At 33.3% G+C, this 11,693-nt stretch overlaps 2 protein-coding genes across 2 annotated transcripts; both read right to left on the bottom strand.

Annotated features, from left to right (window-relative positions):
• Nucleotides 1-263: 263 nt before the first annotated feature.
• LOC122296100 lies at nt 264-1,265 on the bottom strand. The gene has a single exon (XM_043105528.1). The coding sequence runs from the start codon at nt 1,263-1,265 to the stop codon at nt 264-266; it is 1,002 nt and encodes a 333-aa protein (XP_042961462.1).
• A 7,588-nt stretch (nt 1,266-8,853) lies between these two features.
• LOC122295673 (basic blue protein-like) lies at nt 8,854-9,920 on the bottom strand. The gene is made up of 2 exons (XM_043104753.1): nt 9,578-9,920; nt 8,854-9,346 (listed from the first exon to the last, which is right to left on the bottom strand). Exons 1-2 carry the CDS (start codon nt 9,759-9,761, stop codon nt 9,147-9,149), a joined length of 384 nt encoding a protein of 127 aa, XP_042960687.1. The 5' UTR covers nt 9,762-9,920; the 3' UTR covers nt 8,854-9,146.
• Between the last annotated feature and the right edge of the window lie 1,773 nt (nt 9,921-11,693).

Genomic DNA, 11,693 nt, shown 5'->3' with positions numbered 1-11,693 from the left:
TATGGACCAACCCTCCCGAATTCATAAGCATTATCCGAACAGAAGGGCTAGCAATGCAAGAACAAAAAGAAAGTGTTGAAAATTACAAGCAGTTGTACGTAAATAGATTACACAACAACAAACATTATACATTAGAAAAAGTACGTCATGCGTGTATGTATATATATGTGTGTGTGTGTATCAAAGACAGTACTGATATTATACTGACACAAACCGCTATTTATTACAAAACGAAAAATCAAATTTCTCCCATTAATTCATGTTCAAGGGTCCAGCTGAGCATCCTTGGACTTCAAAGGAACATATTCTCCAATATAATAGCCTGCAAGGTGATCTGAGAGGGCTGACTTGTCGATGCTTTCGTGGTGGTAGGATTTGCAGCCGAAGTAAATCACTGTCCGAAGGACAAGCCCGAACAGGAACAACATGGAAAGTAACACCAAACAGATAATCCCATAGGCAAACCTGCTCGCCACGCCCAATGATCCAGCACGCACAACGAGCATCTGAAATGATGTTTGTATGGCAAAAAGACAGAGACCGAGCAGAAATAACATAAACGTGGCCACCCACATGTTGCCCTTTAGCAGTGCCCTGCTCTTTCTCAGGGCAAGAAACCCGCTTGTGTCTTCCAACACGGTCACAACGTTGGCTAATTGCCAAACAATGGACATGTATACCAAACCCACCAAGTAGAAGATCAAAAGAACACAAAGTAGAGGCAAAAAGTAATTGTCCATGTGGAGTAAAATGAGGAAACTTGCGCACACAGAAAAGATCAAAGCAGCCACCATGTTGTATACAAAGTGGGCAGCGAAATTACTTAGGAAGGTGAGAATAAGCCGTTTCCAAACCTTAGGGACAACGCTCATGACCTTCTTGAACTTTACTTCACGTCCGGTGTAGATGCAAGCGATGGTGTAGACCACGCCGGAGGTGGAGAGGAGAGAGAAGATGAGGTAGAAGATGACGTAGGCGACTTTGAAGAGGCCTAAAGTGATCGCTTCGGACATGAGGACATCTGAGAGCCTTTCGTATCTAGGAGTGCCTGCTTTGGTTTCATCCAAAAGTATCTTGTTGTGGGTGATCTTTGAGGAGAGGAGCTTGGAGACTTCCATTTGAGCCAAGAAGATGAAAGACAGAGGGAGGACTAAGGCCAAGGTGATCTGGCTGAAGATTTTCCTCCATGAATTGATGATCTTGAAGGCTTCTCTGCAGACACCAAAGAAGCCTAGAAATTGCCTGTCTTCTTGCTCCATATCCATGGTAATCAGTTCCTTTCTTTGAATCGAGTTATTGTTGGAGAGAAGAGAGTTAAGGGAAGAATTTGACAATGGAGGAAGAGAATGGTGATCTTGGGGGAAGGTATATAGGAAATTGACGTTGACTTTTTTTGGCAAATACAAACTCTATAATCCTAGTTTTCAAACAAACCAGAAAAAGTCAAGACATGATTCATTTAATTTAATGGAGGAAAGAGACAGGCAAATAATAAATACCACGTGATGCAATACCCCATGACTATTATCTCAAGATCTCGCGAATTAAGCTTCAGTATATATAATTAATTGGGTCGTGAGTCTTCAAGGAAATTTACATGAAAATGTGACCAATATCTTTGAATGAACCACACAATTAAAAAATAAATAAAGAACAAAATGAAATGAAATGAAATTCAGGGGTCGAATGAGAGCCCAAAGATTAATAATCGATGAAGACTAACGTATATATCGAGAAACTACAATTAAATTAATTAATGTACGTCCTTGTGTTCTATGCACCAGAAGACGGACGCATGCTGCATCATGCATCATGATGATCGATGTATCGCACAACGTCGTCGTTATGTTGATCTTTTAAAAATCAGAAAATTAAATATTAAATCTTTATTCTGCAAATTAGCCTGGGGCCGGCAAATCCCCTTAATTTGTTCTTTCTTTTTAATGCATGTGTGGTTATATTATAAAATTATTGTGAGATCGATCTATCAGCATTGACGAGACATTTTCATTTTACCTAAAAAAATATAACTATGTCAACATCACATTAAAATATCATACTTTTGTTTAAGATTAGCGCTAGCTAGGTTATTGCCCAGTAATGACTTTTAGATGCGTCCAGCATAAAATGAGATTTTTATTTTTTTATTTTTATATTTTTTAATACATTTAATTAAATATTTTAAAATATATATATTAATATATTAAAAATTAAATTTTGAATTAATAAGTATTTTTTTTAAATAATAAAAATACATGAGCGATCACTTGAAACGGTACAATTGGGGCGGCATAATACTATCATTTTTGTTTGTTTAATGTTTGCGACCTTACTAATGGATTAAGGTTGCCATATGTGCCTGCAGACCAATAAGCGTCAGCCCAAATAGACTATGAAATTCAGCCTAGGGTAATTTGGATGTGGTGCATGCATTCATATATGGGCTAGCATGTCGATTAATAATGTTACTATATAGTACTACAGGCCCTTCAACAAATTAAGGCCGGGAACCCAACTGTCCAACTATGTTCGATATAAGATAGGTTAACAACCATTGAAAATGTTAGTTTAAAAATTCTATGTGTATGTATTTTTGTATATTCTTTTATATACTTTATTAATATAATTAGTTGTGGATTAAAAAAGAATTGATACATCTAATCACACCAGTGAAGTGCACATGAAATACGTAAAAATGACTGTATATAATATTATTCTTATATATATGTGTATATATACTAGGGAACGGCTCCGGGTGCGTTATTCCTGGGGTGCACCTGATATAATGATTTAAATAAAAAAAATGAAAAAGTCAATAGCTTATTTTTTCGGGAAAAGAAAATATAAGGTTAAAGAAAGATTAAAAAAAAAAATCTAAACTTAAGCAAAGTATGAGCATTGGTTTACATCTATATTAGATTATTTATTTACTCTCTATATAATAATAAAATATTCTTGATTTAATAATTTTTTTAATTTTTAATTTTATCACATTTTTTAGTTCTACTAATTAAAATATTAATAATAATTATATTCTAATTAAATTAATAATTAATATTATATATTGATTGTTTTAAGTATTTTATTAGTTAAATTTACTTAAAGTTGTATTTTACAATGAGAATGCTCTAAAGAATTTCTGTTCTAAAGAGTAAAATTATTTTAATTTTTTTATTTTAAAAAATGAAACAAAAAGAAAGTAAATTGAATACACTATCAGAACAAAAAGAATATGAAAAAAAGACTTCAATTCATATGTGGCGCATAGTTATTAAGGGCCTTTTGGTAAAACAAGATCATTTATTAAATTCTACAAGGAAACTACACATCAAATGGTCAAGAGTCTTAGGGGCCTTTTGATAAAACAAGACTTAATAGACTTAACGGATTTAATGTAAAAAAAAGAAAAATTAACGGAAAAATAACAAAAGTTACCACTAATAGTTAGATAGCTACTTATTATAATAGAATTAGATATATTATATACAGTGCTGATAATATTACATGTGACACAAACTGCCATTTATTATAAAATGAAAAATCACTTTTCTCCCATTAATTCATATAGCAAGCCAATCAAACATAGATCGAAATGTTCAAGGGTCTAGCTGAGCATCCTTGGACTTCAAGGGAACATATTCTCCAATATAATAGCCAGGAAGGCGATCTGAGAGGGCCGACTTGTCGATGTTTTCATGGTGGTAGGATTAGCAGACGAAGTAGATCACTGTCCAAAGGACAAGCCCGAACAGGAGCAACATGAAAAGTAACACCAAACAGATAATCCCATTGGCAAACGTGCTCGCCGCGTCTAATGATCCAAACTGATCAACAAGCACGGGAAATGAATTTTGTATGGCAAAATGACAGAGACCGCGCAGCAATAATATAAACGTGGCCACCCACATGTTGCCCTTTAGCAGTGCCCTGCTCCTTCTCAAGGCATGAAACCCGCTTGTGTCTTCCAACACGGTCACAACGTTGGCTAATTGCCAAACAATGGCCATGTATACGTACCAAACCCACCAAGTAGAAGATGAAAAGAACACAAAGTAGAGGCAAAAAGTAATTGTCCATGCGTATTAAAATGGGGAAATTGATCACAGCAAAGATCAAAGCAGCCACGTTGTATGCAAAGTGGGCAACGAAATTACTTAGGAAGGTGAGCATAAGCCGTTTCCGAACCTTAGGGACAATGCTCATGACCTTCTTGAGCGTTACTTCACGGCCGGTGTAGATGCAAGCGATGGTGTAAACCACGCCAGAGGTGTAGAGGAGAGAGAAGATGAGGGAAAAGATGTGGTAGGCGACTTTGAAGAGGTCAAAAGTGATCTCTTCGGACATGAAGACATATGAGAGCCATTGGTAACTAGGAGTGACTGCTTTGGTTTCATCCAAAAGTATCATGTCAATATGGATGATCATTGAGGAGAGGAGTGCCTTGGAGTCTTCCATTTGAGCCAAGAAGATGAAAGATAGAGGGAGGACTAAGGCCAAGGTGATCTGGCTGAAGATTGTCCTCTATGAATTGATGATCTTGAAGGCTTCTCTGCAAACACCAAAGAAGCCAAGAAATTGCATGTCTTCTTGCTCCATATCCATGGTAATCAGTTCCTTGCTTTGAATGGAGTTAGTGTTGGCCGGAGAGAAGAGATCGGGTGAAGATAAGAAGAGAGTTAAGGGAAGAATTTGACAATGGAGGAAGAGAAAGGCGATCTTGGGGGAAGGTATATATATAGGAAATTGACGTGAACTTTTTTTAGCAAATACAAACTCTATAATCCTAGTTTTCAAACAAACCTGGAAAAGTAGACATTCATTTATATTAGTGGAGGAATTAAGAGACAAGTAATGATATATATAATTCTGAAATGTATAAACATCGTACAGTTATTTTGAAAATGAGTAGAATCTATTATTAAAAAATTAATTTTTTATTTGAGTCATGTATTTATTTATTTATTTTTAAATAATTATACAATCTTTAATCACATTGCAAATATTATTTTTTAAAAAGTTATAGTCAAGAATATTGCAAGGAAAAAAAAAAGCCAAATTAAAGAGCAGTAAAAAATTAAAGAAAAAACAAATAATAAAATGAGATGAAAATGACTAACATATCGATAAGCTGCAATTAAATTAATTAATGTACATCCTTGTGTTCTGCGCACCAGACGGACCTTTCGATCCGATTAAACTATATATATAAAACGAAAAATATTATATATAGAAACAAGAACACGTACCCATGCATTATGCATGATCGATTTATCGCACAAAGTCGTCGTTTTATATATATGTTGGTCTTTTGAGAAACAGAAAATAAAATATTAAATCATTATTTCGCAAATAAAAACTCTATGTATAGTTACATTTGCATATTCCTTATACACTCCACTAATATGATTCACCGCGTCATTTTTTTTTAATAATTATTTTCCATCATTCGATAAATTGCCGTGATAAATCAGTATTTATGTCTTCATTAAACCTACCGCAATAATCAACAGAAATGGTCATATTACCCACATGCACACTGAAAATTTTATTTGCATCAACTTACATTTAGTTGTGTCATCTTTTGTGAGTCGCAAAAGAAATTAAACTGATCAGACCATTATGTGTCAATTTTCGATAGTCGAAAAAACCAAACTAGTCTTTTTCGACCCATCTTTAACTTTTTATGTCCAAATTATTAACACAAAAGAAAATCTATATACGACTCTCCATATCCATCATTTCAAAGTACAGAGGATCAGAGGCCTAATTAAATTACGAGTCCCCTCTCTCCCACATCTCTTTCTTTCCCTTCTTCTTCCCTCTCTCTCCCGTGTATCTTTTGGGTTTCTCTTATTCCAGATTGATTTTTTTCTTGTTTCTCTTCTTCTTCCAAACTCGCGTTCTCTCTTCCTTCTTTCACATCTTCTAGTATTTTTTTTTTCTCTTCTTTCTTTTCTTCTTCCCACTTTCTCTCGCCGCGTCTCTTTCTTTCTCTTCTCATTTTTTCTATTTTTCTCTCATCTCTTCTCCGCATTGCACATTCTATATTTTTTTCTCTTCTTTCTCTTCTCCTTCTCTCTCCCTACCAGTCTCTTCTTTCTTTCTCGTTTTTAGGTTTATTTTCTCTTCTTTCTTTTCTTCTTCCCTCTGTTTTTCTCGTGGCTCTTCTTCTTCTCCTTGTACTTCAATCAAGTCCAGAATGGCACTACTTCGGTTATATCTTCAGCACATTGGTTCATGTACATGGTAAAATCTGAAACCCTAGCTTTGATTTTAGTCAATGAAATCGCAAAGTTTGGTTTTTTTTTTTTTTTTTTTTTTTTTTTTTATCAGTGACATAGATTGGACTAAATTTTTTGCTGTTGACATTGTTGGGTTTTTCCCATGGCTCTTGATTGATTCTGGTTGTTGATAGGTACCTTTGCTCCAATTAATGAATGTATTGGACTATCCGTAGCTTTCCAATTGATAGGAAATGAAACAGTTTTAGAGTGTATCACTGAGGTATTATATTTAGAGCTTCATGTAGGACTTGTCATGGGACAATTCAAATTCAAAAGCTTTTGGACTTGTATTGCAAAACAGCTCTTTTCATGGTGTATTCTCCATATTGATTTACATGCAGGGGTCTTTCTTTTTCCTCTTAATATTAAAATAAAATTAATATTATAATAATATTTTATTCAATTTATTATAGAGATTTTATAAATATAAATTTACAAATTAACGTAATTTGAGTGATACGTTAAATTATAAAATTATTTTTATTATAAAACAAATCTAACATATATATCATATAAAATCATGTATTTTAATTTATAAATTTATTTTTATAACATCTTTTTATAGCAGTAGAACTTCTAACTATAAATTAATCCTTAAATCACCAAATTAAAAGGGTATATAATACAGAAAATTAATAACTTGGAGACCGTGATAACTCGATGGGATTGGAGCACTGCAAATTAGAGTCTAAATTAATAATTTAGCTATCATAATATTATAAAATAATGGGTGATGATGCATATATTTGTCATGTACGAAGTGATATTCTGAATATTATATCATCTTTTTACTGCAAAACCAAACCTAATATATGATTGTTCTTAAGGTTAATTATAAGATTAGATAATTTTATGGAATGCCAAAATAATTAAGCTTCTGACCAGCTTGCAACAGATCCATCAGCATTGACGAGACATTTTCATTTTACCTAAAAAAAAAAAATTATGTCAACATCACATTAAAAGATCATCAGACTTTTGTTTAATGTTTGCGACCTTCAGAATGGATTAAGGTTACCATATGTGCCTGCAGACCAACAAGCACCAGCCCAAATATACTATGAAATTCAGCCTAGGGTACTTTTGGATGTGCCGCATGTATGCATATATGGGCTAGCATGTCGTTTAATAATCTTACTATATAGTTCTACATATAGGCCCTTCAACAAATTAAGGGAACCCAACTGTCCAACTATGTTCGATATAAGATAGGTTAACAACCATTGAAAATGTTGGTTTCATGGTAAAATACAAAGGTCATAGTTGGAACGTGTCTCATGTATGAGACAACTATATTCCAAGAGGCTGAAAAAAATTAGTTGACTATGAGATTAATATTGGTGGTGCATTAGATTTAAAAGCATGTTTGGATATATATATATATATATACAGTATTTCAGAATTTTCTTCTTCCAGTCATCTTTCTTAATGTGTGAATTCTAGAAAACTTTGAAAATAATAAAATGATAATAATTCAGTCAACCTCATACCTAATTTAATGTGGGATGAAATTAATTGAGATCATCAGCTAAAGCCACTTTAAATGTCCTTTTTAGTTTTTAGCTCAAATTTGGCTACAATTATGCACAAGCCAAGGCTAATTTAGCTGCTGTATAGAATGCAAATGAATATGGCCGGAGCAAAAGGTAGCCTGGTTCTTTAATTTAAATATAGATTAAAATTTAGAGAAGCTGCCATATTATATGCCAAAAGAATTAGAAAATTAAGAACCATTGAACAGCAACAATGGAACCTAAGCTTACTTCCCTAATTTCTTTTTTGTGTCAATGTTTTTGGCTCATCTAGCAATGGCACCTAAATGGCACTAAGAGTGACAATATGTAACATGACCCGTAAATTTAACACGAACACAATATGAAATTAGTGAGTTTGAGTTTAATATTAACAAATTCGAGTCAAAACGGGTTGGCCTGTTAAGATATAATTTATAAGCGAATCAACCTACTTAACATGAAATCAACTCGTTTTGACCCATTTAGAATTTATTTTAAAATTAAAATTTTATTATTATTAAATTATAAAATTGATATTTCTCATTGTGCTTATATTTTTATTGTTTTTATTGTTGGGATTACAATTTTAGAGCTATATTCATATTTGTTATTATATGGTTTGTAATATTAGTTTTATTGTATGTTAAAATTTGAAAAATATTTATATATATTTTTCAGTTATTGTGGTTACTAATAAATATAAATTTTAATTTTTATATGAAATTATGTTAATCAGGTCAATAAGTTATGTATTTTAATTCAACCTATTTATATAAAACAAACTTGTTTAAATAAATTATGTCATGTCAATATATTTTTATTTAATTATTAAACAAGTCAAAATGGATGACAATACACGATATGTTATTAAAATGAGTTGATTAGTATTTGGAAGTCCACTACAAATTTAAGAATGAATTTTAAGATATGATTGTAAGGGTTTTGATCAGTCTCAAATTAAATATAAAGTCCGTGACCTTGGTGGACCTACTTGATGCAGATTCAAAACTCAAGAAACGATAGATTTTAAGCATAAATTAATACTGACAGAAAGCAAGAAAACATAAAAAGCAACTTTTATTTTGTGGTCACACACTGATCTTAGCCAATATTTCACATGATCGGTACTAGCTACCTACTCACATTGTGTGGTCACACTCAAGCCAATAGTGCTGGAGACATACTCGCGTAGTTATATTATTAATACTTCGACATCTTATATATATATATATATATATAGGAGCACCGACAGTCCGGCCATTAACCTTGTATATACTAATTCTTAGAGGAACTGTCCTCGAATATCAGTCCCACAAACATATATATATATATATATATATCTAAAGCATTACACTGCGTTAACGGCAATCTTCATTCCTGATTCACAGTGCCCAGCAAAGTTGCAGATGAAGTAGTTTGGTCCTTTGGCCAGCCTTATTTGGTCCTTCCCGGATTTATACACCTTTGCGCCCGCCGGAGTTGTGCAGCTGCTGTACCCGCTCCGGCCCACCGCCACGACATTGTGATTTGTTGAATCATAGTTGAATACTGCAACTCGGGTTTTGCAGAGTCGTGTTAACACATGAATTATTTTATAAAAGTATCTATTTGCAAGTCTGCTTATAATCATATATATATTAAAAAAAAAAAAAAAGTATAGATATTTTAATATCTTTTCACCTGTAATGAATTTCACAACAATGGATATGTTTACACTCCGGCTAATAAGTAGCAAAACTCAGTACCATTGATGAAGAGAGCTGGTGATCATATACTTACCGAGCACATCACCGGCCCTGAAACGCTTTCCACTGGGCCAACTATCAGTGTTAAAGCTCCAGCCACCAGAGTCTCCAACCATGTAAGTAGCAGCATGAACCTGTTCCATGTGAACCAGCAGGCAGAGAACTAAGACTACCACCATGGCCATGGCTTGACCTGCACCGCCTCTTCCCTGAGACATCTCTTAGCAAGGCTAGCAATTAAGTAACCAAGAAGGCTTTCAAGTGTGTGAAAACTCTACCTTTCTCTGAGCTTTGTGAAAGGCCAGTGCTTGGGAGTGCAAGTTAATCAGAGCACTAAGGCTAACCTTTTATAATGAGTTTGGACACTTAATTAGCCAGGGGTCCTACGTACTACTTTGTTTGAAGAGAGGGACAAGGCTAAAGACACTTAAAAAGAGGAACAAGGCTAAAGACACACTGGTCATGATCTTTCTAGGTTCCCAACTAATTATAAAGCCGAGCCCAACAACTCCATTATAGCTACCATGTTGGACGTACGCTAAGAAGAAAAGTTCAGTGAAAAAAAAAGGAACCACAATGTTGAACTTTCACTGTTAAAGTACCCAAAATATGGACAAAAGAAAGACACTCTTTGGTGGTCTTTTAAGAAAAAGATGTTAATGCATTCTTTAATCTTGTCTATATATAGATCATATTCACAAAAGTGTCAAGTGTGCATAAAATTTCATATTAAAATAGCATTATCTCTTTGAAAAAAAGCAGCCACTACTAAACGTTACGTTGTGGCCATTGCATCATTAGTGTGTGGTGATTGCATCATTAATGTGAAAATTTTTAAAGTCTTGAGTAGGAAATTTGAGTATAACATTCGTATTCATTGATTGATCGACGATGGGATAACGAAGTGATCACTAGCAAACTGGAACATCAAAACTGAAACTGTGGCCAATAATGAGCTGAATTATTTCCTACAATTCTAATTATTTAAACACTTTTTGCGATTTGAAGAGAAATAAATACAATATCATGTAGACCTAGTTGTATATAATCATGTTACTATCCACGTTACTGCCAGACGGTATTTTTGATGCAGACTCCATAAATTATGTCTATGATCTCTCTCTAAATTACATAAAATATTGAGTTAAAAAATTGCAGAGAATCTCAAACCGACAAAGAGCAGTGTTATTTAAATAGATTCACGTGTAGTTCATTATCATACAGAGCCCACCCGTGAACTCTAATAGGACCGGACTGCAATATTTGCATGCTCACGCGAGAAGCTGGATATCTCTCTTACTATTTGTCTGACTTCTTTTTGCTGTAGCAGTTAGGCACGAGGCGTTAAAATTAGAGTACTTGATCATAAACAGAACTAATTAATTAGTCAGAGAGTAAGGATTGTGAAACGAGACTTTTGAGTTTGAGCCAATTGTTTTATAAGCTATATAGGGCGCAGCTTCTAGAACTAGAGGTATTTCCACCTCAAGGTGCTGGACTTTGGTACGGCCAAATCATATCAAATTTTGTATTATTTTTCTGTGGCAGTACTTCCGCATGGTTAATGTGCTGTATACAACATATTAGTTATTCTTTTTCTGTATTTTTAGAAATCACACAACTTTCTAAGGTGTCAAAGTGTGATCACTTGGTTTATCATGTTCATCGATTGATCTCAAACCATCAATTTTGACAACCATCAGTATTGAAACTAATAAAAAATGAGAAATGATATTTACATTTTAGGATGATAAATTTCACATACTCTTTTTTTAAAAAAATAAATAAATATGAGACTTATATAAAAAAATTATTTTTTTAATGATAGACTCAATTTTTTAAAAAAAAAATATGTAGCTAGGACTTGTGCATTCTAAAACTATATTTAGCATTACTCATAAAAAATTACATTATGCTCACTCCCTAAAATTGGTGACTCAAGTATCCTTCATAAAAAATAAAAAAATAAAATAAAATAAAACACTAAGAATCCTAAGAAATCTAAAAAAACAAAGTAAAGAATTTGATTTTAGTGATTTTTATCTTATTTTTCAATGGTGTTATCTTGTCCTTTTGAAAGTTTTAAGGGGTGGGTGGTTTTGACTTTTTGAATGAAAGGGAGTCATTGCAATTTTTGACGTGGCACTAAT

Source organism: Carya illinoinensis, chromosome 15, assembly GCF_018687715.1.
Source record: "Carya illinoinensis cultivar Pawnee chromosome 15, C.illinoinensisPawnee_v1, whole genome shotgun sequence".
Classification (NCBI taxonomy): Eukaryota; Viridiplantae; Streptophyta; class Magnoliopsida; order Fagales; family Juglandaceae; genus Carya; species Carya illinoinensis.
Note: the sequence above shows the minus strand (reverse complement) of the source record. Positions and strands in the feature narration are given on the sequence as shown.

Coding starts and splice junctions, on each gene's coding strand:
- LOC122296100 (XM_043105528.1), bottom strand. CDS start 1,265: ATGGATATGGAGCAAGAAGACAGGCAATTTCTAGGCTTCTTTGGTGTC.
- LOC122295673 (XM_043104753.1), bottom strand. CDS start 9,761: ATGTCTCAGGGAAGAGGCGGTGCAGGTCAAGCCATGGCCATGGTGGTA. Junction 9,347..9,577: donor CAGGGCCGGTGATGTGCTCG/GTAAGTATATGA, acceptor CCCGAGTTGCAG/TATTCAACTATGATTCAACA.